Source organism: Poecilia mexicana, unplaced genomic scaffold (assembly GCF_051168715.1).
Source record: "Poecilia mexicana isolate PSO_F unplaced genomic scaffold, ASM5116871v1 scaffold_2, whole genome shotgun sequence".
NCBI classification, from domain to species: domain Eukaryota; kingdom Metazoa; phylum Chordata; class Actinopteri; order Cyprinodontiformes; family Poeciliidae; genus Poecilia; species Poecilia mexicana.
In genome coordinates, this window is record NW_028263371.1 from 956,387 (window position 1) to 984,108 (window position 27,722).

Genomic DNA, 27,722 nt, shown 5'->3' on the forward strand with positions numbered 1-27,722 from the left:
GCCTCTTAACGTCCTGTTTCAGCCAGCTGTACAGCAGTGCTAGCATTGCATGATCTGAAACGGAATCAAGTGAAAATGATGTTTGAGTTACAGTGCTTTTATGTAACCTTTTATTCAACATGTACAAAACAAAATGGGTTTGTTTTTCTAACTTCCTGTTGCAGCTAGCTAAGTCTAACTATCTAGACTTAGAAACAAACTCAGATTGGCTTGACCAAGTACTTTTTTCCTACCTTCTTCTGTATATCGGGTAACTTTTAGTATCTCATTGAATGAAAAATGTTTCTTCTACTTGGATAAAGGTACTATAGTGCGTTGTGACCCCAGTAACTGCTCCATTCCTGTACTAATGCCTGATACTGTTTTAAGATGGAAAAACAGTGTTTTGTGTCAAAAAATTGGACAACAAAGTACTTTTCATTAAAGTAATCAGAATAGAAGGTAAGTACATTTTGCTAGTTGGAGGAATTTTTATCTCCTGTTTTGCTGCCTTAACTAATTGTGGCTTTTCCTGAACCTGCTGCTATGAGTGTGAACAAGGGGAAGGAAACATACAAATGAACCCAGATTTGTCTCCTGACATTTTACCCCAACTAAAGCATCATTCTTATGTTTTCTTTCTTTTCCATCATGAAGAATATTTGGAATTTCCATTGGTTTCAAGCAGTCATTGGAACTAATGAAGTTAATTTATATCGTGTCAATTCCCAACAAATCTCATCTCAAGTCATTTAAAATGATTAATGGGTTTAAGTGATAGACCTATTTAATAAATTAGAATATTATTAAAAAGTTCTGAGCTTTCTGTAGCTCAGTTCAGTAATTTAAACACATGTAGATTAATTCCACACAGATGTTTTTGATTAGCTTTCTGTTAATGTTTTTTCCACTTCCAGCCAATGGGGAAAAAAACTTTTAAAACTATATATAAATAAAGCATTAACACAGAAATGTGAATTTCCTAAGAAATTATGTTGAATACCTACTTAGTTTTTTTTTTTTTCAAAAGGTACTTTGATGAATGTCCCTCACTGGAATGCATATTCAAAATTTTTTAGATGAGACATTATTTACATGTGTTACTAATCAATTTACAGATACATTTGGATTCAGTTAAATGCATTTGTGATCTAACTATAATTACAACTGTTGAAGAGGCTGGAGCTTGATGCTGCTGTCCATCACATGTACATCCCATACACAGTATACCGACAAGTTGATTGATTTTTGGCAAAAACCACAATGTCACCATTGTTTTTTCAAGGGGTTGAATTGTCATTGCTGCCGGCACAATGGCAGGAATTTTGACCAATTGTTGCTCTTCTGCACGTCTGCGGCTATGTGGAGTTGCAGGGTGAGTCACACGTTCATGTACCAGTTCCTTATGGGAAATCCTCCAATTAACAGTCATAATCAATGAAGAGGGGCTTTGCAACTGAGTCAAGTAGATCCCAAGACTTAAGTTTCAGTTGCAAAGTACGTCAAATAAAAAAAGCTGTTGTTTTCAATGACTTAAGGGTTTTACAGATCTTTATCTGTTCATCACTTAACTCCAGATTAAATTTGGGACAGGTATTGAATCATGGTTTTAACCCTGTTCCTCTATTTTTGGTTAGTTGTACTGACTGGAAGGCATCTTATAATAACTAGTGAAACTATACACTTGACTAATTGATCTGAATTCAAGGAAACACATTTCTTCCCCAGAACACCACAAGTCCCATCTTTTGAATGGTGCTGTGATGAGATCAGCTTATTGGTTTTGAACAATTAAGGAACTCTTCTGATGTTTGTGTAAAACTCTGGATTAAGAGATGAAATTAAGGATGCAGAAATCCCACCCCTCAAATGCCTTTAGATTTCTATATCAAATGCATTTGGCTCTAAAGCATTTTCATGCTTTCTTATAAAAAGTCCAAATGACTAATAAGGAAGAGGAAGTGAGGTAAGGTTGTGTTCATCTCTGCTTCCTCTTAACTTGTACTGAGAGCTGCTGCACATTAAAATGGTGGGATTTCGCTATGAGTCCCAACCCGATGAGTATTTTGTGGTAAAACCTCACACAGGAGAAGATGCTAGGTTTTTTTTTTTTTTTTTTTTTTTTTTTACTTTTTTTTTATTGTGCTTGCCAGAGCTACCAGATATGACTCATAAATCATTTCAGGTATGAATGACAGTCTGACTGTTTGTAGTTTGAGCTGGCTCTCAGTCAGTGCTGATGTAATTTTGGATCTACCACATTTAGGCAAATCTACGCAAATGTAGACGAGTCAAAAACACCCCGAAAAATTGTATGAGACACAAACGTAGGACGTGATCTAAATAAAATGTGATAATGGAACAGATTTGTTTTTGACATCTGCAGAGGGGCGCTCTGAGTTGATGCTATTAAAAATAAGAGTAAGTTAAACTTCCTTGAACCAAGAGGTTCCTACAAAAGTTTCCCAAATGGATGTGTAAAAAGCAAACGTGTGCTCCACAGACCGGCCTGATAGTGAGTGTCGGGGGAGGGGAGGATTCTTGTCCCTGTAGGTTAATTTAAAGGAATGATAGAAGCTTTTTAGTTTGAAATAAGAATGCTGTTCTTTTCATTCCAAAAGTGCCTGGAGCATCTCAGGATGGCGTACACTTCCATCGAGGGAATCCCCTTCTTCTTCTTAGGCTAAAATCTGCCTCAGTGAAGTTTAGGTGGCTGATAGCTTAAACCATTGACATCCTACCAAGAAAAAATGAAAAGAAGCAATTTACTTTAATACCCACTGAATCAATCAATAAACACTGAATCAAAATGATCTCCTTATGGCCACAGCAATCCATTTAGTTTGTATAAACCTGTATGCTGTTTTGGGAATTTCCACGCAATGGAGGGAAATTCCCATTCTTTTAGGATTCACATAAGATTAATGGTTGTATCCATCCATTCTGTGTTTGCCTGGATAAGTGTAAGGCTAAAGTTTTTTCCTGTCTGGATGTACGACAGCTACCTTCAGTTGCATCCCGGTGCTTTGAAAACCAGTTTCTGACAGGAACTGATCATCTGCTGTAACCTTTCTTTAAAAAAAAAATTCTTTGTTTCTTAGAAAAGTTCCCAGAGACTCAGGTGGGGACTTGTGACCTATTTCTTTCCACTCTGAGATGGGTGGGTTGAGCACTTGTGTGGAAGTTCAGTCACTTTTAGACCCTGTTGTAACGCGTAGGAGGGATCTGGCGGGGGGAGAATCCCCAACAGAGACCTCGTGGCTTTTTTTTTTTTTTTTTTGTATGTCAGCTCCTCTGTGTGTGTGTGGCTTGCTTTCAGACAACATTTTCAAACTGCCCTTTAAAAGCCAAATATGGAAGCAGTTCTTCTGTGGGCACATAAGATAAAGTCTTATTAGTGAAATCAGTGTATTGGAAATCTTTTAGCCTTCAGTATTTCCCCTTCGTTGTTAATTATTGACTTAACATGTGATACCGTTGTAAGACTCACTGTAAGGATTGAAATCACATAAAGCTGAACTTAATGGTCTCAAATCTTTTTTTATAAGACAAAAATTTCAATGTCAAAAGTTTATAAAATATTTTATCAGAAGTGCATTGGATAATAGAAACTCTATAATCGGTATCACTTCTCCAGCACAAACCTATGTTATCTGGTAGCCTAGCTAAAATGCTAAATTAGCTGTGATGTCAGGTAACTGTACAATCAAAACTGGGTAAAATCATTAAAATCACTGACAGTATTCCATGGGGCAGTTCCAAGACCAGAACCACTTCTCGGCAAAAAGAAGATAAATTCTTGTCTCATATTAGCTAAAAAAAACAAAAACAATGATGATGCCAGAGACGTTTGACAAAATATTCTGATAAAACAAAAGTAAATTTTCTTGAAAGCTCCGTGCCTCGCTAAATCCGGTGAGAGCAACATGCTGTTTTAGAGAAAATCCCTGTCATGTTGACAATCAAACATGTTGGTTTGCAGTGTGATGCTGATTTGCTGCTTCAGGCACTGAATGACTTGCACTAAATGGCTACAAAAAGGATGAGTTGAAGGTTTTTCAAGGGGCCTAGTCAAAGTTAGGATTTAATTTGGATTGACATGCTGTGATGAGGTCTTAAACAGGATGTTCATGCTTGAAAACACTCCAGTGTGGCTGACTAAAGGAATTGACCCAGATGACGCAACTTTGTAAGGCTGCATCTGAATAAACCACAAGACAATTGTTCGTTATCAGTGTGAAAATGATGTTTCTATCATCAATCCGTTTTACTTATGTTAGTTTGTATCTCTTTCTCTTACCTGTAAATATCGATATTGATCTGGATCGTTGGGTCCAAATTTGTCTAGAAGTTATTCAAACCCTTTTCTACCATTTTGCAGGTGGCTGTAAATCCTTTATCATAAACTTCTGGTCTGAACCTGGAGCTCCAAGCAGACCAGCTCATGCTCCTTGTTTTTTTCCTCTAATTTATTATTACCAATTCCTGTGTTCCATATTTCAAATGTATTTTAACAAACAAACCTGATAGGTGACCTACTGCAGTATTACATAAAATTGACTTTTTTTTTAGATGTATATCATGTTGTAATGTTATCCCTTCATCAGGAGTGTTGCATGTTTGAGAAATCCTTTAATCTCCATGGCAACCATCCAGCTATGTTAAAAGGCCTGGTGGGACAGAGCGCTGCTTCAAGGACAAAGCTCGTCCTGGAAGCTGCAGGTTCCAAGCTTCTGAGCAGGCCTCCCCTGGGACTCCACCACTCAGCTCCTTCAGACTAGCCAGCAGCAATTAGCAAACACCTAATTGTGCTGAGCTTGTTATAGGATCTACTTTTCCATGCAACATGAGTAAAACATTGTTAAAGGGTTAATAGAGGAGTAAATGTTGTGTTGACTTCTTAAAGGCAACCTGTTGGAAAGAGCAGGAGTTTCTTAAAGAGACAGAAGCCCAATTTCAAGGCACTGTCAATTATTTTAAGTCATACAGAATAGATACAGTATTTTTACATTTAACAACTGAAGGTAACATAGTTACTTGATTGTATTATAAAATGAGTCTGGAAAACAAATAGCACTGCTCCTTCATCAGAAGTAGTGCACTAACAATGTGGGGGTTGTATTCTACAGCCCAAAACACCCGACATATGGTAAAATGTTGCAAATGGTGGAATCTGATTATTAGGAAATGGTATAAGTCAATGTCTACAACCCCTAAAGTACTAAAGCAATCCTGTAAGACAAGTGGGGTTTTTTTCATCTTAAGCTACTTTAAGAGACTGACTAAATCAGGCAGAAAACTTCTTCAGGTTATGTGTGCCAAAGGTCACTTGTCGTTGTGTTGAATCATGTAGTGTAATGAGGTTTTCCTATGACACTTATGGAAACCTTTTTTTTTTTTCCACGATTCTGAATTATTCATGCAGCATTAAAAGTCGTTCTGCACCGAGTGAATGCATAGTGGCTGTTGGAGTTCCCATGTGCCGTAATAACCAGGTTTTTATTTCAGATGTGACCTTGAATGTCGTCATATTCATCACAACCCCAGAGCACAGATCTAACCCCAGATAACACACCTGCTGTCGCCCAGAAGCAACACGTGTACTGGTACACCCGGTGGTAGACCAACTTGTTTGTGATGTCTATGTCAGAAGGCATGCAAGAGCATCAAACAAGGATTGAAAAATGTGGCTACATGCCTGCTGGGTATGAGGCATTGCTGCAAAATCAAAGACATGTTCTTCCAGGAGGAGCGAGTGTCTGACTGAATATATTTTTTTATTTAAATGACTCCATAACAGTTTTAGCTACATGTTTAGAGTTGTTGTCCTGACAACAACTCTAGAGTTGAGGAATCTGTGCCTCCTCAACTCTTACCAGCTTCCCCTTCCCCCACACTATGATGCTGCCACCACCATATCTGACCGGAGCTCTTATTTCCATGTTTACTGTGTCCAATATATGACAAACTGAACAGAGCATCTTAGAGCTTATTTTTAGCAGTGGCTATCGTTCTGTCTCTCTCCATAAAGGACAGATTTGACCAGTGCTGGCCGCCTCAGCAGATGTTTCCAGCTGAGCTGTGGATCTGTGCAGCTCCTCCACAGTGGGCCTCTCACCTGCTTCTTTCAGCAATGCTCTCCTTGCCCCTCCTGTCAGTTCCTGGTAGGTTTGTATCCTCATGAGATCTTCAAAGTTGGGATATTGTTTGATCATGTAAGGGTGTTTAAACACTTTTAACACCTGTCTACTGTGTTCTTTGGTTTTCCGGAAGCTGTTTGTTCTTCAGCGACCTGTGAGGCCTTCACAGGACAGCTGGATTCACACCGAGGTTCAATTAATCTGTTTACTCATTAGGCATCAGAAGGGCTTTGGGTTTTTATTTAGGGGTATCAGATGTTGATTTGTAAAGTGTTGAAATGCATGAATTATGATACTCCTTCACATAAAAATGTTTTGTATTTGCAGTGTGACTCAAGGGATATAAATGAAGTTGGTGTGAAGTTCACCAAACACCAGCCACAGCTTGATAACTTCCTTATATCACAAACATATCAGAAGTTCCTCTTGTTCTTTGGTTTCATTTAGGTTTGAATTAAAATGTTCCATTGCTTGAGCCGACATCAGCAGGTACAGCAAGTGTTCGCTCTCTCAAACACACAAACGTTGTTTGGCTTTGTCTTCTCTTCGCTCTGCAACTGCCTACTTCCTTTTTTTAAAGACAGGGGATGTCCAGCTTCCTGTGCTTTGCACACTAAACCCTAGACAACTGATTCACCGAAGGGAGCGCCCGCCCGCCGCCACCATTGCTGCATTCGTGATACTTCACAGGGTCTGATTTATTCACCGACCCATCTGCAGGCAGTTGTTGAGGTTTGGGCGTGACTCTGGCTCATTCCCCCTTTCATGCCCTTGTGGAGTTCGCCTCAGCTCGACACAAACAGCTGGGAATCCGGCCGTGGCAGCACAGCGTGCCCATTCAGGCAGCGCTGGGAAGGGGTTTTCCATCGCGCACAAACACAAGCACACGTGACGCGCTAAAAAAGACGAGCACACAGATTTAGATTAAGCGGTGCCAACTCTTTGTGGTCGGCCCATGATCTGCGGTTCCAGCTTGAAGCTGCAGACTGTCTCAAGAATGAAACAAAACAACAGAATAATGGAGAAGAATTTCAAACGATACAAATCAACTCGCAAAAAAAAGAGTGCCTGTCAGCAGGGTTTATTACAAAAATACTGAAAAACAACAACTGTGTTGTCAGCTTGGATGCAATCTTTACAGAGAGACTGTTTGATCAAATACATTTTGTCTTGCTGCGAAATATTTCACACTTATTTGATCCCAAAGGTTTGCAAAAATATATATGAATGTGTCATGACCCGGGCTGGAAACGAGAGAACAGATCATTGCACTAAAACGATTCGTGTCTTCCAGTTAGATATACAAAAGAGAATAAATATCAATATAGCAATACACTTTTATATTTTACATCTGCCATTGAAAATATATATTTTGTTGAAGAATAATAGTAAGTCCAATAGAAAATAATAATAAACATTAAAAATAATAATAATAACAATAGCACCACATGAACAACTAGGTGTCTGGATTCCAAAGGAAGAAGCTTATCAGTCGTCTCAATCGTACAATCCTACGATAAGTCTTTGGTTAAATGTAAAGAAAGTGCAGCAAGTTTGTAATTTAACCATGAGGTATTTCACATTATATATACACACATATCTATATCTATACATACATGTATATATATTGCATTGGCATCCTCTCCTGCCACAGGAGAGCAGTGAAGACGGTGTGGGTGCAGACGCAGAAAGGCTTGCAGGGGAACTTTGGGTTCACTGTTTGCAAAGAGTCTTCAGTCAGTTGTTTGGTTTGTAGTCAGCGTCTCGGACGTCCGGGTCGCTCGCGTTCCCTGCGCTGTAGTGCTGGCCTGCAGTGTTCAGCAACAGACGGCCGTTCTCATAGCCGGGCGCACTCATCGAAATGCTTCATGCACTCTGCGGCCTCGGTGTCGTTGAACCTGGCGTGACACTGCGGACACTGCAGCTCCGACGGGCCCGGGCATTCGCTCCAGTTTGTTGCTGTGGCGGCTGCTGCCCCTGTGGCGGCGGGCTGTGGCGGTGGTGGTGGCGCGGCCGCCTGCTGCTGCTGCCGGTCAGTGGCCGTCCTCAGCAGAGGCTCTGAGGAGTCCTTGTTTCGCCTCGGGGAGATCCGGTGTCCGATGTGGACGCGACACAAGGGGACAACGTCCCGGCTGTCTCTGCCAGACCCCTGCTGAAAAGCACAGACCCGGTCAGACCAATGGCCATCCCACCCAGATCCGGCCCAAGATTACTTTGATTGCTAAACAGAGTGTGACTGAGGACCCCCAACCCACAACTGCAAAATTACCACTATTTAGCTAAAAGCAATTTTTACAGTTAACTCCAAATGTATTCATTATTCATATTCCTGGTGGATTTGAGTTTATTTTTACTGACATGTTTCTTCTGACTGGAAGTAGTATTAATGTTTTTGGAGTGACTGACTTAAAACTGATGAAAAACCTGAGGACAGAGCTAAAGTACGATATTTCTGTCCTACTAACTGCACAGTATCTTTATGTCATAACCTGGTAAAGTATGTTATTGTTACATTTAATGTTGTTACTCTTGTTTCTTATATTTTTTCAACACCTTTTGGGTGAACCTACATGTGAGATGCTGCTGTTACGTCTGAATTTCTCCACCGTGGGACAATAAAGGTGATTTCTATTCTTCTATGTCTAAAGATTAGGGTGCTGGGAAGGAGGCCCTCCAACCACAAAGACTTTGGAGCTCATCGCCAGAAAGAAGTGATAGAAGTACAGCTGGACACATACAGCTGGTAATTAACCCCTGAACTGTAACCCACCAGATGTGAGTGAATGGTCCATGAGGACAGCAGGGGCCTTATGATAGTTCACGCGTTTTAAAGACACTTTTTTCTACTGGTTGAGGATTTCTAACATTCAATAGGGAATTTTTAAAGATGAACTAAAAAGAAGATATTTAAATGTTTTTCTACATGTAACAATGTTTTTCAGAGATGCTCATTTCATTTCCTGTCAGAATCTAAACCCACAATGGATATGAATAATTCTGTAAAGACGTCTTACATGGCAGGTATTGTGTTCTTGGGCTCCTTTTGTTAGTTTTAGGTTGCTAAGCAGCTGGTCGGTTTGCTAATGCCTTGGGCCGGCTCTACATCCACCTGACAGAAATGTTTCCACCTCACCTGTTTGTGCAGCTGCTGCTTTAACTGAGAAATCTGCTCCTTCAGGTCCGCGATCCGACCCTGAGCTCGTTCTCTGTCTGCACGCTCCGACTTAAAGTCTTCAGTATAGATGAGGACCTGGAAAAGCAAAACATCACCAATGTTCACTGTTTTCAGGTGATAAACACTGAATGAGTGTGGTTGTATAATCCCTCAGTGGAGTGGAAACCCACCTGCTGCTCTAGGGTCTGGATGCGCTCATGCCCCTGCCTCCTCATGTCCTCCACTTCTCTGTCCAGCCTGGAACACTCCCTGATTTTTTCCTCCAGGAGGGCGTTGAGCCTGGAAATCTCCTGGTGGAGCATGCCGGTCCGGATGGAACCCATGACTGGCATCAGGCCCGGCCCGGAGCTCTCCTTCAGCTTCTGACCCAATGCCCGGATGTACTCCTCCCTGCTGGAGTCGTACTTCTGCCACTGGGAGTTCAGATCCTGCACCTGCAAGCCGAACACAACCACATGGTTTGAACTGTGATGCCGGGTTGGAAGCGTAGCCCTTCAGGCCGAATGTGGGAACACTAGACCGAGACTCACATAAGACACACGCTGCTTCAGCTGCTGGTTTTCTTCCTGAAGCTGGCGGATTTGGGATTTAGCAGCATTCAGGTCAGAGAGCTCTGGTGTCTGCAGAGAAGCCACAGAAAGAGTTAAAATGGTGCAAAAGGATAAAAAAACTGAAACATGGACACAGCTGAAGGAGAGTTGAACACACACCTCCTTGATACTTTGCTCCTCCACCTCTCCTCCTGTTCCCTTCTTCTCCCGCTCCAGCCGGGCCAGCAGCTCCTGGCACACCTTGACGGTGGCGCCCAGCTGGCCGCGCAGCTGGTCGGCCTCCTCGGCCAGTGACGAGCACAGGACGCTCCGGGTGGCCTCGGCCCGCTCGCGCTCCTCCAGGGCCGCCCGCAGCCTCTGGATCTCACAGTCCTTCTCGTGGTCCGGCTGACTCCGGATCCGCTCCAGCTCCAGCTCCTTTTCCCTGATCTGTGCAGTCAGCCTCTGGATCTCCTACAAGGAGCAAAAAAATTATTTTAGAAATACTCCACTGTAATAGTTTATTCTAATTATGTATAGCGAGTTATTTTGCTTGTGATTTGAATGTTTTTTTGAAAATGTTTCAATCCATCCATCCATCATCATCATACATTCTAATCCCATTGGGATCTTGTTTAGCTGGTTTCTATGTCCAGCGGTCAACTGGCGGGAGGCAAAATGTTTCAATCTGTTACCTAACGCTATAAAACAGTCATAATCTATATCTGAAAAAATAGTAACTGAGGCATGTTTCTATCATGTGTCATAATGTTTCAACTAATTTAACGAAATAATATAAATGTTAAGCAATAAACTGGATGAATCAAACACAGTCCAACTGTTCCTGACTTCACATAAGTATAGATTTGGCTCTCGACTTCAAAATGGATTTCCTGATAATTATTGCAATTATTATAAGTGTGATGATGAGAAATGATTTAATAGTCAAAAATGACAGAAAAAAAAGTTTCAGTACCTGCAGCCAGAGGTCAACACACACACACACACACACACACACACACACACACACTGCTCTTGTTATGATAGAAACTACTGTAGTACAAGAGTTAGTGAAGCTCTCATCGAGCCAACAGCAAGAAATGAAATAACATAACAATTACGTCCATATTGACAGTTTCTGTAGTTACAAGAAAGAAAACAAAATATTAAAAAATCTAAAAAGTTAAACTATAAATTACAGTTCTAATCACAATATCCCCCCACAATGCTGATAAATGATAGGACAACCGTCCATCACTAATGTGTGTTTGTTGGGAACAAACACAGATGGATGTCTAAATACGCACACACACACACACAAATATATATAAAATAAAAGTAAGATGTATATAAATATAATATAAAGTATAATACTCACACACGAGGTTGCCCATAAAATTGGACAAAATTATTTTTTTTGTCCGTTCTCATGACATAATTATAAGATCATTTCATGACGGGTATATTTTCTCAAAACTTTATTGATTGATCTCTTCCAAACACACAAAAGGGAAAATTAAGCCACAGTAAAAAGAGGAAAACGTCTGAAAATAAAATAAAATTCACACAGGACCAAAATGTGTATTCAAGTTTAGTTTAAGACTTATTGGCTTATATTTTTATCACATGTGTATATCGAAATGAATTGTGGATCTGGACTTAGATTTTGTGCCTCAGTACGACTTTATTCTAGCACCGCCCTTGTAAATTCATCTTTTTTTCTTTTTTTTCTTTAATAGTGCAAAAATATACTATATTATATTCCTATAATACAGTAGTAGCTGGTCTGTTTGTGTTTCTGGGAGTTCTGTTGAAAATGTCTTTAATTACTTTAAATAAATATAGTTAATGAACACTTCAAAAAGAGTGATTTCTTCCAACTATTCAGGTAAATGCGGAGCTCTTGCTCCAGGGTTTACCTCTCCTTGTCGGGCTGCTTTGACCTCCATGTCGTTTCTCTTCTGCTTCAGCTTGCAGATCTCTGACAGCAGGCTTTCCACCAGGGAGTTGGACGGACCGATGACCACGGGCTCATCGTCTCCCATCGTCATGTACATCCTCTCATGTCTGACCAGCCTGGTCTTTAAGTCTGCAATAATATTGTCCTTCAGGCAGAGCTGCTTGTTGAGGAGCTCCATCTCCCCCCGCGTCTCATGATACAGGGTGTTCATTACGCCGTAGCTCCGCGTTCTCTCCCTCAGCAGCGCGTCTCCCTCGGAGCCTATGCTGGCGCTATCCATGGCGGACTTTTTTTTAGTAGATTCAACACCGATCGGGTCTTTTAATAATAATCATCCAGCATTTGACGCCTCTGCCTCTCACCCCGTGTCTTTTAGAAATGCACCGAGGAGGTAAATTCTACCGGAGATTTGGCGCATCAGTGTCGAGAATAATATCCCCGAACGGGGATTTCCTGGGGAACTTCCCCGCGGACTTTTTTTGAGCGTCGTCAAAACGGAGCCCAGCCTGCCTGCCTGCTGCCGCCGTTCAAAGCCCCACAGCCCCGCGACACAGCAGTAAACTGAAGCTTTGTCAGACTGGCGGCAATAATTGTTAACCTGCAAAAACTCATAAAAACACATTCAACTTTCTTTCGCTCGGGTTTCTTCGGCAGCGGCTGAAAAGGAAACGCGAATGCTGCCTTCAATGACGTCGTAATTTCGAGCTCTCGCACCTTTGTTCGGCATGATCAAATTCTCTTTATGCAGGCGAATTTAAAATGTTAACTCACATCAGTGATTAAGTTAAAATGACTAAGCTAAAACACACATTCATTCAAGAATATATTTCTGTTTATTATGAAGCCACTGAAGAACTATTATACTGTATCAGAAAATTACACTCTGATGATACATTGAGTTGTTCTCCAGTAATTTTATGGTTATCTACTATTAAATATTCTAATATCACTAACGTTTTAAGCAATATATATATATATATATATATATATATATATATATATGCTATGTTAATTTTGTCTAAATAAGACTATAATTTAGACAAAATATCGTGTAAACAAGCATGGGGAAGCTGCAGACTTGAAAGCTGCCCTGCAGACAGCCATTGACATCATTTACATGGCGGACAAGCCACAAAGGTTGTTGCTAAAGAGACTGAACATAAGCATAAACAATGGAAAGTTGATTGGAAGAAAAAAAGTGATAGGAGATGTGACAACAACAACAACAACAACAACAACAACTAAAAAGCCTTTAAATAATATTTAAAGAATAGTGGAGAGTTGTGAGATTTATTTAATTATTAGTGCTTTATAATATTTGAATTACATGAAAAAAAAAACAAGTCTGCATTTATGTAAATTATTCTTTTTAGGTTCTAACTAATGACACTGAGGGTGTCATTAGTTAGACACCCTCAGTGTCTAACTTTCATACAGTCTCAACAGACTGTATGAAACTGTCTGTTTCATACAGTAAACAGATAGTTTACTGTATGAAACAATGATCCCAAAAATGCCTCAATCTCACATGTTACGTTTCCGGGTTTCCACACTGTTTTTCAGTCAAATAGCAACAGGGATGTTAGTTTTTAAAGCACTTTCTTTCCATATTCCAAACTTTTGTTCCGTTTTCAGATTTCCCAGAGCAACAAACGCATCGGACGCTCTCCTTGGTCATTACGTAATTGGATTATTTAGTGAATTGCGCAGTTAGTGACTGTTAACCATTGAATACGTGACACAGTAAAGGGTTTTGCATATTTCTTCCTGATTCAGTGGATGATGCACGGAGTTACTCCAGCATTCCAGTGAATACGACCTCATAAAGCTCTACTTTTACAACCATTATCCTGTGTATTCCTCATACTGAAGTGGATGGATTGTACCTTAGTCATAACATGATAAAGCCTTTTATCTAACTCAGAGGACTCCAACACACACATTCACACACTGATGGTGGTGAGCTACATTGTATCTACTGTGGACTGCAATGCTGGATCCACTGGCTGCAGGACAAACTGCCTCCTGCCTTTTTAATAGTCACATGACACAGCGCCTCTCAAAAGTATTCACACCTGTTTAACCTTTTTGTGACAACCACAATTGACTTCTGTGGGGTGGAAAAATAGATATTTTGAAATCTTTCACAAAAAGAATCTGAAAAGTGTGGAGTGAACATCTATTCAGTTCCCTTTACTCTGACATGAATAAATTCTTGTGCAGCCAGAGGCAGAAGAGCAACCAGCAGATTTGGGGATAAATCAAACAGGAAGGCCATGGTAGAGATCCACAGCGCAGGTGGGAGAGTCTGCTGAAAAACTGTAAATTGTTTACGTCATAAATGTGCCTTTTGTTGAGGAGGGGCACAAAGAAAGCCATATACAAAGAAAGTCTTTTTTTTCAGTTTGTCATCTCCTGGGATCAACGAGTGATGAGTAGAAGGAGAGATTCCATTAGGACAGAAAAGAGATGGAGAATTGCGTACAGATGTAATGTTCAATTCACATGTACTTACCCTTATCGGTGTTTATTATTATAATTTACAGAAATACAAGTTTGTAACATTTAATTAATACTCTCTGTTAGAAAACAATATTTTTTTCTCCTAAAATCTTTTTAGGATGAGAAATACTGACAGAAATGAGCTGATAATGTCACAAGAATGTCATCAATACAGTCAGAGTGTCAGATTTCTCTAAATCAAATTAGAATAAAAACATGACCTGACTGAAAAAAATGGATGTCATTTTTGATTCAGCTGTGGAAAATAATCCTAGTTCAGTTGAAAAAAACATGGACAACTTCCAAAAAATAGTTTTTTTGTAAGCTGGTGTTATTTACAGTTCTCTTCACATTTATACAGTTATTTGTTCATTTGTGAAATAAAATTCTGATATTTTATATTCTGATATTCTGAATATTATTCTGATATTCTGACATCAACAGAGTAGATGTTGTAAGGTGACAACATGAGCAAACCTTTTCAGGACTGCAAGTCACTGTAAGAGAGGGAAGCATCTCTCTGATGTCCTTCCAGGTAGATACTGATTTGTTTACTAAAATCAGGGAAAATTAACTGTAAAATGTCATTTCAAAACCAGTCTTGAAATATGATGACATTAATAGGTTTTTGCATTACGTAAAATAATCCAGGAACCCAAACACTTTAACTTTCCAAAAAGAAAACAATAATAGAATAGGGAAGGCAGGAGTGGGAGGTGTTATTATTAGTGAGCTCGTTATCATCCACTGACCTCCATGTGATTCAGCAGGTTCTAAAGTTGGTACTTCTCTTACTTTACTTTCACTCACTGTGGGCTGCTTTGGTATTACAAACATGTGGTCAACTTTGACATTTTTTACCAAAAAAGTGTGGTCTGAGTTGTGGTTAGAGTCGAGCATAGCAGCAAAGGACACAGAAATGATCACCAGCTCACATATTTTGAGCGTTTTGTTTCATCACCCTAATCTAAAATATTTAAATATTCTGAGCATGAGTAGATGCATAGCGCAACAGAAGTGGGGAATGTTTTGTGTTCTCATACTGAAAATATTAACACATTTTGTGACATTCCTAGAAATCTCAAAGAATATATGTAGGCTAATGTGTGCTTTTAGGTAGGTCACTGGGAAAAAACTCAGGTTGATGGTGGACTACAAGAACAATTAATGTATCTGAACAAAGTGAAACTGCTGTCTAGACTGTAGGAGTGTTAAATTCTTTTCTGACATTCATTCAAGAGGTTAATCAGACCCTCTGGCCAGCGGGGAGTCCCAGGTATTCCTGGGTTAAACAGACCATGACACTGACTGACTTCTTTTGTTCTGAGGTGAGTCATAAATCAAATGACAGTCATGTGAAAGCATGAATCGATATATACATACACATACATATATATATATATATACTAAAATGCAAGTTACTGAATATATGGTTCATATATAAGTGATATAAAACGGAAATAGTATAAGTATCACTTCCGTGTTGGACACTCTGATCTGGTCGTGTGTGCTGTGTGTCTAACTTCTTCACATTTTCTAAATTTCGATCCATTCATGCCATCAGTTATAGAATTAGAGCTCTCAAAAATTTGTGTAAAGGTGTGAAAAACTAAGTTAACATAAAATATGAGACTTTGAAAGCAACCTAGCAAGTGTTCTTTCCTGATATAAAAAAAATAACTCAACAAAAAAAAATCTACATCTAACTGAAGTGTCATGTTGATTCATTTATTAATTAATTAGAATAATAACTCCACCTCCCTCCCTCCCAAATACACAAACATAATTATCAGGATGATTAAAATGGGTCATTATAAACTTCCAAGCTGCACCTGAACATTCTGGTGTTTTCAAAGCACATCAACACACCGCCACTTTAAAAATGTTACCACCGGATTCCACTAGAGGGCAGTGTTCAACTAGTAGTTATAAATCACCCCAGATCAACAGACGACCGAACAAATTAAAAAGATTCGAACTTTATTCTGAACACTCATCCACACAAGCAACACATTTACCTCTTTAAACATGTAGCTAGCAACACCTGAAACTACTATACGTGGCAATATTGTATATTTACATCGGAAAACGTTTTAAAATGATTACATGGCTTGTTTAATCTAAACAAGCAATAAACTCATACTTTACTGTATATTGAGACACTGATGGTTATGATCAGATTTTGCTCTCGGAACAAACAAAATCATTGAAGAAGATGCAGATCCTAATATTAACAACCAAACCAAACAAAGCAAAAACAAAACAAAACAAACAAAAAACAAACAAACCCCCTTCGCCCCTACAAACATGAAAATCAGCTCTAGAGTAAAAAAATAGTTTTATCTGAGGCTAATACAACAGTTGCTCACATAAAACAGTCCGCTAAAAATATTATAGGGATGAACAGGAAGAGAATATAGCCAGCTATCTCTCATATTGACTTGAGAAAATACAGGGAATATATAAAAGTACAAATACTGTCTAAACATCCGACTATGAACACACACACACGCACACACAAGGATCACACTTTTATTCAATGTGCATCATGCAAAATTAATCTGTCTTTATGTATCTGACACAAAGGCTAAAAATACCTCTGAAAAAGCTGGACAAACATGTGGAAATAAAATTTTTATCCTTTTTCTTTTTTTTAAATTTATTTCTCACCTCAAAGTTGCTTTTATTTTGATGTAAAGTCACATTCACTAAAAAATACTTGTGGAGCTCTAGAACAGAAGGGCTGGAATAAAAATGTAACTGGATGCCATCTGCTAATAATTTGGTAATTTTTAACGTCAGAGTCAGTGGCCCATAGAGTTTGCATGTGATGGTGTTCTGCTCCACCTTAAATACAATCTGAGTGTTATTTACATCGACTGACTGGGGGGTGAAGGAAAACCTCCATCCTTATAAAAAGACATGGTATTCCCCAAGTGTCCACTAGGGGGCTAAATTCAATTTACAATGAGCTAAACGTGACTAAAAAAATGTTTCATTAATGGAATAGATTTTCATAAACCGGAGGACCTCCCACATGTTGTATCCTATATATACTTAATTGGATTAAAGCACAATACAATATGATTTACCTTCAATTAAAATAAAAAAAAAAACAGTGGAGGAATCTGGGATATGTAGTTTCTGAGACCTTGGAGAAATCTGTTCTCTAGAACAAATCAAAAAACACCTCAGCTTGACAGAAAAAGCTAAACTAAACTTGACCAAAGATCTGATATGGAGCCTCCTTTTTTTCCTAACACTGCATCTTACGAATGCTGCGTGAAATCCTCTTAAACTCGGGCTGTCCTCTCTGCCAGCGCTTCAGGGAGGTGATGACCAGATGGCCGTCCGTCTTCTGGCCCATGACCAGGTAGGGGCCGTTGATGTCATTCATCTCCTCACAGATACACCGCATCCCGTCCTTCAGCCACAGCACCGTCCTCCGCAGGTCACGCTCCGTCATCCCGTTCATCATGTAAATGGTCTTGCTCTTGGTCTCCGGCACTATTTTGGTGTCACCATTAATGTAGGAGATCTCCTTGACTTTGATCTTCATAGCTGGAGATGGATGTGGAGGGGAAAAAAGATAGAATTAGGAATAAAATCAGCATTCAGCTGTTTTATTTTGTCTCTGCTTTTTTGACACACATCACGTCATATCATATGCCGTTATCATAAAGCTAATAAGAAAATATACAAAAAAACAGTTTACAAAGGGTGATTTTGTTTTTAAGGGGGAAAAATAATCCATATGTCTATGAAAATACAGAAGCTCGAGTTTTTAAATCTTGGTTAAACTGTGATTAAGCATTCTGGCTGAAATAAACAAGTTGGACCAGATCAGACCAGATCTGATTACTATCTGACCTCTAGAACAGAACCTGCCTGACAACATGAACCAGGATAAATGATGCCATCACGCAGAAATTCAAAACCAAATGGGAAGCAAAGTCATATCCATCTGAAAATGGGTTGCAAGCACAACTTTGGACTGCTGCAAATCAGAGATAGAGCCATTCCCTCCAAACCCCGACTGAGTTAGAGTCGGTGTTGGTGAGTCAACAAAAAGAAAGTCGCTGGACAAACAGAACATCCATGGGAGAGATCTGAGTTGTAAACCACATCTGACCAAAGAGAACCAAAAAGCCTCATGTTTTCCTAAATAATAATAATAAAAGAAACATCTTGATGATTCTTTAGGTTTTAGGGGAAATATTCTGTGGACTGACGACACAAAAGTGTAACTTTTCAGAAGAGCATACCTACAGTCAAACATAATAGTAGTAATGTGATGGTCTATTGCTCCTTTGCTGCTGTAATTATTGTTGGAATCATGAATTCTGCTTTCTGCCAGAACTTCCTGAAGGAGAAGATTCGGCCTTCAGTTTGTGAGCTTGGATTCCATCCCACTCTGCAGCACACCAGCAAGTCCACCTCCGAAGGACGGAGAAAATATAATCAGGTGTGGACTTACATTTGATCAAGATGCTGTGGCAGGACCTCCAAATGGCAGTCGCTGCCAACAGTGGCACAACCAGGTGTAAAGTTTAGGAGGAAAAAGGCTAGATTGGGCTAGATATTTTTCACATATGGTTAGATTGGTTTGGATAGTTTTTACCCTCTTAACTAAAATAAATAAATAAATAAATAAATAAATAAATAAATAAATAAATAAATAAATAAATAAATAAATAAATTATTGTTTGAAAACTGATTTTTAAAAATTTTTTTTGACTTAGGTTGACTTTGTCCAATATCAATATAATATTGTTGATCTGAAACTTTTGCACATGACAAAAAACAAACAAACAAATAACAAAGAAACCCCAGAAGAAATCTGAAAGATGGAATGTGCTTTTTATAGCGCTGTAGAATCAGAGCGGTAATGAGAATAAAATGCTGCAATAAAAATCTACAAGACCTGAATGTTTCTGTGCCAACTGCAACAAAGTATCAAATATGCAGCAGTTAGTCGCTCTATGGTATTTTTTTCTACTTATTGAACACATCAATAAATAGAAAAGGTTATGTCGGTGCATAACTACATTAGTCAAACATTTCCTTACTACTACTTCGACGTCTGCCTCCTTAACAGAATCTTCAACAAATTCTAAATTCTTAGAATATTTTCATACATCCTAGTCCTTAGAATATATATATATATATATATATATATATATATATATATATATATATATATATATATATATATATATATATAAGAAAAAAACAAATTAGTGATTCCAGAACAGACAGCTCTTAAAGAAAACCAGAAATCAGTAATGGCCAGGAAAAAAAAAACTGACTGGAACATCTCTTCAAAGCAAGCTGATGAATTTAACACCACAAAGTAACTTTGATGGATAATCAGGTTTGTGCTCTAATCAGAAATACAGAAAAAAAAGTTACCAAGAGTCCAAAGCCAGGATCCTATTTCACAAAGGGAGTGCTTGTGGGAAAACCGTTTGATTTAAAACACTTCTTTTCCATATTAAGTATAATTTTGACCGTTTCCCTTGTTGTATGTGATGGAAGACCTGCTCTCTCTTCAAAACGCCAAGACGTAAAGCCAGCTGAGAAACTTAAACCCCATAAAAAGTGCATGAGACATCTGGGGCAAATGTACATCATTGAAGAGTTTCCCGTAAGTGACTCACATTCGGCGGTTTAGATTACTCTAATTCTGCCTTGAATTTCTTGGAACCACCTCTGATGACCTCTTGGGGCCTCTGCAGTTCACCCTCGGGACTAGTAAAGGCGGAGCACTTACCAAAATCATTCTTGCACAGACTGTCAACGATTTCGTTGCCATTTTCTTCCGTTTCTTTGCAAGCATCGCACACCCTGGGCACTGAGAGACAATTGAAAACGATGAACACTGCTCAATTTCTCATAAATGAACACAAAATGTTACCCATGCACTTATATTTATAACAATGAAATGGAGATTAGATGCAGTCTGAGATGCAAACATTTTAGTGCGTGCATATAAAATGCACGTTTACGCACAAGACATTGCATTGGTCCTAAACGCTTCAAATGAGAGTTTTGCAGATCTCTACCCTCTCTGGTGACAGGCACGACGTTCTCAATGCTTGCAGGGGGTATGCACAGGTCGTTGTCGGGCGGGAAGCGGTTGCAGTCCAGCATCTCCGGCCACGGGTACCCGAACGCGAGCATGACGGGCCCGCATCCGTGCCTGACGCTCTCGCACAGCGACCTGCAGGGCTGTATGGGCTCATCCAGGTCGTCCAGGCAGACGGGAGCGAAAAGCGAGCAGAGGAACTTCCTCGTGTCGGGGTGACACTGCTTCTGCACCAGGGGCGTCCAGGACGAAGCTTGCTGCAGGACCTCATTCATGGTTTCGTGTCCCAGCAGGTTCGGGAGGCGCATCTCCGTGTATTCTATGTCATTGCAAAGCAGGAGGTTTTCAGGGATTTGCTTGCAGCTGTTCTTTTTCTGGAATAAATCGGCCTGGCCGAAGTTGTACAGTCCGTGGATGGCGCCCGTGGAGGTTATTGCCACCCCACACAAAACGGCCACAACTGAAATAAAGGCTCTCATTTTGTGTCTGGTGTAGGATTGTTCAGGCGTTCCGCAGGGCTGCAGGCTGCTGTGTGGATGGAGCGTCTGACCAACTCCTGCTGCTCACTGGAGCTTTTCTTCCAGACATGTCTGGGAGGAGTCTGTGCTCCAAAGGCCCCTTTTCTCCTCAACAAAACTGGTTTCCTGATGTCAAGCGAACTCTGCAGACAGATTTGTCTTCTCAGGCAAGAAAAGGCCGAGCTGCAGCTCTCCTCTGGCTCTGGTGAGACGTAATGACGTCTAATTGTGCCTCAGTGTTTTATCACCAGCCGTTTTCTTGACAGTTTCCCTCTCATTTCCAGCCTCCCGCCTCTTGGAATCATAACAAAATCTGTCTGACTGGTTTTCCTTATTACACCCCAATCAGCAGAAATACACCCTGAGTGATCCTTTGGCTTGTTGGTCTTTGCTGTAAATAATTTGGGAATGTCAGTGGGGGCATTTAGCTCAGTTCAGTGGAGCGTTAATTTTCCATCATTAGCAGCGGTGAAGTCCTATGGGCAGGTCTGCAGGTTCATAACACATGGTGAAATATAGCTTGCCCTGGTGTGAGAAGCAGACCTCCACTCAGCACACCCAGGGGTGTAACCCAATCTGCCTCTCACCTCTGGCACTTAAGCTCTGGCTCCTATCCCCTCTGAGACCCCCGTGAACTGCGTTACACCGCAGCGTTTCCTCTCAGGCTTCAGATGTTTTAACATCGGACATGTGGAATTCCTTCCAGAAAGGGTCAGCTCACCTGAATCTTCCTATTTGCCTCTTGTGGATTGTTGCACTGTATATAATGTTGCGTTTCCATAAAGAGAATTTTTTGGTATGTGTTCAGACGCCTGCTGGCTGCAGAATAATTACGTGCAGAAATCACTTCTACCCTGAAAGAAGAAATGTTTCTCCTGCAATAATAAACTGATGAGAATTGATTTCCCCCCAAAAAACTTGTCAAATGAATAAACTTCTACCTCTGACTTCCTGTATAACTCTTGGAAAGTAACATTTTATTGCATGAAACATGTGTAGATTGAAAACACAGGTTGTTTATGTGCTCTGAATTACCTAAGCCATTAAAGTTTATAAGTCTGGGTGCTTCTGTTTATTTATTTATTAAAACAGAGGGGATTTTGTCTTGAGGTGCTACTTCACTTTTTTCCTCTTCCTGATGGAAACAAGACAGAACCTATAAAGGGTTTACAGAACTCCATGTGTATTAGATTTTTATGAAGTTTCCTTACTCATAAATGAACCTAAGATGCATTATAAGAACTTAATCAAGTCATGTCAAGTTTATTTTTACAGCAGATTTCATCAACAAGGCAGTTCAAAGTTTACAGTTTTGAATAGCTACCCAAGTATCTATGGCAACCTACAAACAAAGCTAGAAAATTAGCTAGAAAAATATCCGGCTAACCTTATAAACAATGTTCAGCTAACCACAATTAGCTATCTATGTATGTATATGACGTGTATATAAAATCCATATGTTAGCATCCTCTAGCAGCGTAAGGAGATAAGTTTCAGAGGATATATATAAAACAGTCTACAGGCTTAAAAAGTTTGACTTGTTACTTGTCAAGTTTTATTACTAATAAAGAATTTATAGACTAACATGAACATGAATAGGGATAAGTAAAACAAGAGTGAGGCAAACTGGTTTTAAGACTTTTGTCCCCTAAAATGCTCTCTGTGTCACCTTATACAATTTCACAGACAGTTAAGGTCAGAAGTCAGAGAAGAGGTAAACTGATCCTGGGCCTGTGGCTAGCATCACCCCAGCAGGTTCTCATTATAACTGAGTGGGAAGAAGAGACACCGTTGGTCAGACACAGTGGACCATCTGCGACTCAGTTCCGTTTGAGCCTCATGATCGATGCTCCCCAGATTTTCTTAAAGCTAGGCACCAGTTAAACACAACCTCATTGTAGCATGCAGCTAAGAAATACACTAAATAAATACACATTTTGGAAAAAAAAATCTATTGAGAATCTGAGAAGACCAATGCAAAAGCATTTCACACCATTCAGTGGTATCTGTGTTACATGTACATAAATTCATTACACTGAAGAACACATTTTTCTGAAAAATATATGGATAGACTAGTTAATTTGCAAATGATTAGTCAGTAATTTTCAATTATTTTATATCAGTTATTTTTACTGAGGTAGTAATGTCAGTAAAAAAAACAACAAAACAAAGCAAAACAAACAAAAAAAAAATCAAAGAAGTATATTCTACCATTCAGACCATAATGGGACTTTGACCACACATTCTTTGTGATATGTCATGAAAACCAAAACAAGAAAGAAAACTCTGATTCGTTAGCACTGATTAACTGGTTAAAGGATGGTGGTTAACTATATTAACTTCTTTTTATTACAAATAAAATTTCCAAGTTTAAATTAGGAAAATATCAAGAGTGAGAAAGTCTGGTGTTTCTTGTTAACTCTGATCTCAAAATTCAAAATGGCTGCCTTGCATTAGAACTTAGTAAAGGCTGCAGTCTGCAGTCACAATTAGAGAAGGCTCTGATTCAGTCAGTAGCAAATGCTTCAGAATATTTGAAGCGTTTTTTTGTTGTTAGGATTATTCCTTGTTTGTTGGGTTCTGCGGGGGAGTGTTTTCTCTACATTTTCAGGGTGGCAGGCTGACGGGATCCAGCTGGTGCTCGTCATCTCCAATCAACAATGGCCTTAAATAGGAGAGGCTTCCCAGAAGAAGATGCCAGATGGTTCCGCTTCTACAGTGGTACACTCTAGCTCTCAGTGCTGTCTCAAGTGTCTAACTTGTTCCTGACGCCTCTCCCATCTTTCTTCCTCCTAGAACCAGCCCTGACCTTTCTCTGAGAATCAGATCACCTGGACTACTTGGCCCTCGCTGTTCGGCTTGGCCGAGCCCCTGGATTCCTCCACCACCACCACCCTGCTGCTGCCTGTCCACCCTCAGTTACCTGCTGGAACTCCCCCACCTGGAGACCCCTCGCTGCCCCAACTGCTGTACCCTCCTCTGCTCACCTGAACCCCCAATCCGTAAGCCCTCATCAGGTTACATCATCATTCCTGTCATTATTCCTCTGTCTAACTGCTCACCCATTTCTCAGTTCCTCCTCTGGCCCGGTTCCTCCCTGCTGCCGCTGATCTTCACCTCTCCATCGTTTTCCCCATTACACCTTCCTGTTCAATAAATCTGTAAACTGAGTTTGGGTGTCCGTAGTTGTTGCTTGCCTTCGAGTCCTGGTACCTCTCATTATGACATTGTTCATGTTTCATGTATAAATGGGTTGTTGGTGGTAGAATCCTATGATGTAACATCTGATTTTTGTTTGACTAAAAGGCACTGGTAATGTTTGAAATCTGTAAATTATACATGATCAGTGCTGAAGCTTGCAGATTTACTGGGGATACTTAACAACTTTAGACCAAAGTGCAAGAAACATTTTATTTTGCATGAAATTATTTTCAGATATAAATCTGTCATAAATACTTTTGGGCTTAACTGTATTTGTGGAAAATAAAGTATAATTATGGGTACAAATACTTGGCTGGATACTTAACATGCTAACTTGACACCAATTCTGATGCTGAACCGTGACGTTGTTTCTTCGTCTTGTGTAGCACATGTAGATCACTTGCAGTTCTTTTGCCTGAAGTTAGACGTGTTAGAAGTGCCTTCGCTCTGGTGCTTCCAGTGATTGAATTTCTACCTCAACATCTTATCAAGTTCTGCAGAGACCTGTTCATGACTTGCAGATGATAGTCGGGTTCCCTGCCTGTATGTCTTTCTGAGTGTTTCTGGTTTATGAAGAGAAATGTTTCTAAAAATCCGTATCTCATAAAGATGAGCCTGCATGATATCAGTGGGTCATCAAATGGTCGTTCTTTTGACTTGAATGGAAAATGAGTGTGGAATTTGTACTTTCTCCATTTGGGTAAAGTCACTGAATAATCTTTCTTCTCCTAACATAAATCTTTTAGTGCACAAGCTACAAATCTTTTAAAAATTATGGATCATTTGCTGGTGGAAGGATTGTGTTGTATTCCTGCTTAGTAGGGTCTTAAGGGTTAAAAAAACAAAAAGCAAGCAAACACTCCTAATTTTAGCAAAGGTAGCAGTTGTTTAACAAGTGACCCACACTGACCCCAGAATACCAGACACAGTCTCAAGAGTAAATAAAGATTTGGTGTTCAGTCACAGCAGTGACACCCTGACAAGGACACATTCTGTGTGTAACTGCAGCTGAGAAGGTCACCATCCTGAAGACGAACTGGGTTTGAGTCAAGATAATCTTAAACTCAGATGAATCTCTTCAGAGGCGATTCTAAAATGTAAACTGCAAATTATTTTCTACAAAAGGAAGCAAGCAAATATTCCATTTTTGACAAATGACAAACATTGCAGATGAAAATAAAAAAAAACTTTCATTGCCATTGTTTTAGGAGATATGCACATAATTTCAATAATATGCTATGTCTAATGTGCAGTCCCTAACAATGTGCTGTGAAGGCCTGGTTTTATCTGGAAGATGTGAAACGTCTACCATCCAGTCCCGTCGGAAACAGGACGGGAGACGGACATGGACAGCTCTGAGACTGATGGCAGATCGAATGAAGTAGGGACCGATGTAACGTGGGCCGAGGTTCTTGGAGACTGATGGAAAGGGGACGTCACAGGAGGAGAGCCAAACCTTCTTTCCTGCTGAGTACGGGGTGCTGGAGTGTGCTTCAGGTATTGGGAATGTGGAAACAGTGTTGGACCAGATGTGCTTGTGGCGGTGGATGTGGAGGTGGACTGAAGTGACTAAAATATTTCTTTCATTTGCTGGGAAGAGAGGATGTTGTTAGCAGATGGATATTTCAAAAAGAGAGAGACCACTTGCTGCTGATATGTGGGAGTTGTGGGCGTATTCAACCCATGGAAGGAATTTGCTCCATATTAAAGGATGTGGATGTGAGACATGTGAGGGTAGAGTTGAGCTCCTGACTGACTGGTAACCAGAGGTGAGAAAGACTTTGGACATTGGAATGAACTGAATTCAGTTCATACTGGTTTGGATTCTATATAACTGGATATGAATTAGACCTTATTCCTTTAAGATCACACTTTATGTAAAGTAGCAGCACACTAATTAGCTGAATCGCATGTTATCTGTCACTATATTGCACATGGACAAATTCAAATAAGTGGCACTAAATAGTGTTTTATTTGTAGGTGAAAGGTTGTTGCAAACTGAGACTTATAGAAGACAGCTTCTTAACGTGTCATTTGTGGAGTTTGAAATAATTTCCCTTGATGGTAAAAGTCGGTGAGAATCAAGTGTGTGCATGTGGCAGATTGTACAAGAACCCCAAAGCCTAAATGGAAACCAGTTGTCAGTAATAACCCCCAAGTTTTAAACCATCCATCTGCTGTCTACGCCTGCTTATCCACGCAGGGGAACCGATGTCTTTCTCCAGCAGTCATTGGGCAAGAGGCAAAGTACGCACTAGGACACCAGTCCATCACAGGGAACACAAAAACACTCATGGCAAACAACCACACATTCATGCCTGAGTATAACTGTTTTTTATCTCATAATTTGAAAACTCAGCTCAGATATTTCAAGTGTTCATAGTAGATATAATTCCATTTGAAGCTGTGTGAGCTAAACTTTGACTTAGTTCTTTTCAATTGTAAACTTGCACAATAGTATTTTTTAGGCAACTACAAAACAATATACTTGTTTCTATTGGTGAGCAATAAAAACAAGTACATTTTTGATGCATTAAATCTCTGTGGTAAATTTTTCAATTTAGTTGTGTGGCATAACAGTCAATAATGTACACATTAGTCTTTAACAGAATTAATATTCTTCTACTTGTAATGTAAACTCATCAATAAAGTCTTTGCTTATTTGCTGTCTAAATGTGAATAAAATGTGAAAAGCACAACTTTCTCTTTTTGATGGAGTGAAAAAAAAGCTCTATTACTCTGATTCTTTCATTTCTCAATCCTCTGTAAATATAGTGTAGCAATACGGACTGAGTGTAATCACAGCTCAGAGAGTGAGTGTTTTGGTTTCTGTCTGATGGTTTTTGCACGCAGATGGAACAAGCCTCGGGCAGCGCATAGTAAACCTTCAGAGTCATGCTGAGAGGAGAAGGGAAGGACTCGTATTTATCTTCATTTCTTTGGGGTAGACATCACTGCACACATACTTAAGCATCGGCCTCACATTAACTAAACTATGGCTCCTTTTAAAGCTGAGGGCTTTTCCAACCTCGACCCTGCAGTGAAAACCCTCCGCAGGACATGCTCCTGCTGGAGTGTTTCAGACTCCATCACTGCTGCAGCTAAACAGCATGTTTAGTGGCTTTATACATCAACAAAAGAAATCACAGACTGACTCCTCTCTCTGTTTGCTGCTTCATTAAATATCCAGTGAGATTTTGCCTGACATTCCTAGCATCTATCAGGGTGATGTCAGGTTTTGGAGATGAACACATTGCTGCGTTTGGACGTCATGCTGTCAGGAATGGCACGTGTGCTTCGGATGACACATTCAGTATAAAACAAGGCTTCATTTATTCCAAGCATGATGCCTTCATAACTACCAGAAAGTTATAATAAACCTGCTAAGCCTCGACTTAATGAGGCAAATTTATTTGCATCATTTATAGAGAATCTATTTTCCTCTTTTTTTGTGGCTAATGAGCATACAAAAGATTTTCAAGTCCTTAAAGAAATATTAAGTTAGAAAATTGCATTGTGTTCTGGATATAATTTACTCCATGGTTTTTGATGACTTCATAGGAAAGCTATTCCTACTTTGCACAAACCGCCAAATTGGTGGTTTTGAACCTCTTTTCATTGCTTTCTGT

The 27,722-nt window shown here is 39.7% G+C and overlaps 2 protein-coding genes and 1 long non-coding RNA gene across 4 annotated transcripts; 1 reads left to right on the plus strand and 2 right to left on the minus strand.

Moving 5' to 3' along the window:
• Window positions 1–7,184: 7,184 nt before the first annotated feature.
• tnip2 (TNFAIP3 interacting protein 2) lies at window positions 7,185–12,472 on the minus strand. Of its 2 annotated transcripts, none has more exons than XM_014968278.2 (6): window positions 11,744–12,472; window positions 10,005–10,298; window positions 9,825–9,914; window positions 9,465–9,728; window positions 9,253–9,369; window positions 7,185–8,268 (listed from the first exon to the last, which is right to left on the minus strand). In XM_014968278.2, exons 1-6 carry the CDS (start codon window positions 12,062–12,064, stop codon window positions 7,957–7,959), a joined length of 1,398 nt encoding a protein of 465 aa, XP_014823764.1. In that variant the 5' UTR covers window positions 12,065–12,472; the 3' UTR covers window positions 7,185–7,956. The 2 variants fall into 2 exon arrangements, with proteins under 2 accessions (XP_014823764.1, XP_014823763.1); XM_014968277.2 differs by having other exon boundaries at window positions 7,185–8,271; window positions 11,744–12,469.
• Window positions 12,473–16,249: 3,777 nt separating this feature from the next.
• On the minus strand, window positions 16,250–21,101 carry sfrp2 (secreted frizzled-related protein 2). The gene is made up of 3 exons (XM_014968276.2): window positions 20,352–21,101; window positions 20,060–20,140; window positions 16,250–17,847 (listed from the first exon to the last, which is right to left on the minus strand). Exons 1-3 carry the CDS (start codon window positions 20,851–20,853, stop codon window positions 17,543–17,545), a joined length of 888 nt encoding a protein of 295 aa, XP_014823762.1. The 5' UTR covers window positions 20,854–21,101; the 3' UTR covers window positions 16,250–17,542.
• Window positions 21,102–23,458: 2,357 nt separating this feature from the next.
• On the plus strand, window positions 23,459–24,063 carry LOC148160321 (uncharacterized). The gene is made up of 3 exons (XR_015762362.1): window positions 23,459–23,613; window positions 23,689–23,894; window positions 23,966–24,063. It is a non-coding gene; the product is annotated as an uncharacterized LOC148160321 (long non-coding RNA).
• Window positions 24,064–27,722: the final 3,659 nt, after the last annotated feature.

Excerpts from the sequence above, each read along its gene's own strand:
- tnip2 (XM_014968277.2), bottom strand. The coding sequence starts at position 12,064 with ATGGATAGCGCCAGCATAGGCTCCGAGGGAGACGCGCTGCTGAGGGAG. Across the intron at positions 10,299-11,743 it reads AAGCAGCCCGACAAGGAGAG|GAGATCCAGAGGCTGACTGC; the intron begins GTAAACCCTGGA and ends TGCTCCTTGTAG. Across the intron at positions 9,915-10,004 it reads AGGAGCAAAGTATCAAGGAG|ACACCAGAGCTCTCTGACCT; the intron begins GTGTGTGTTCAA and ends GCTTCTCTGCAG.
- sfrp2 (XM_014968276.2), bottom strand. The coding sequence starts at position 20,853 with ATGAGAGCCTTTATTTCAGTTGTGGCCGTTTTGTGTGGGGTGGCAATA. Across the intron at positions 20,141-20,351 it reads CGTGCCTGTCACCAGAGAGG|TGCCCAGGGTGTGCGATGCT; the intron begins GTAGAGATCTGC and ends ATTGTCTCTCAG. Across the intron at positions 17,848-20,059 it reads TCTGTGCAAGAATGATTTTG|CTATGAAGATCAAAGTCAAG; the intron begins GTAAGTGCTCCG and ends ATCCATCTCCAG.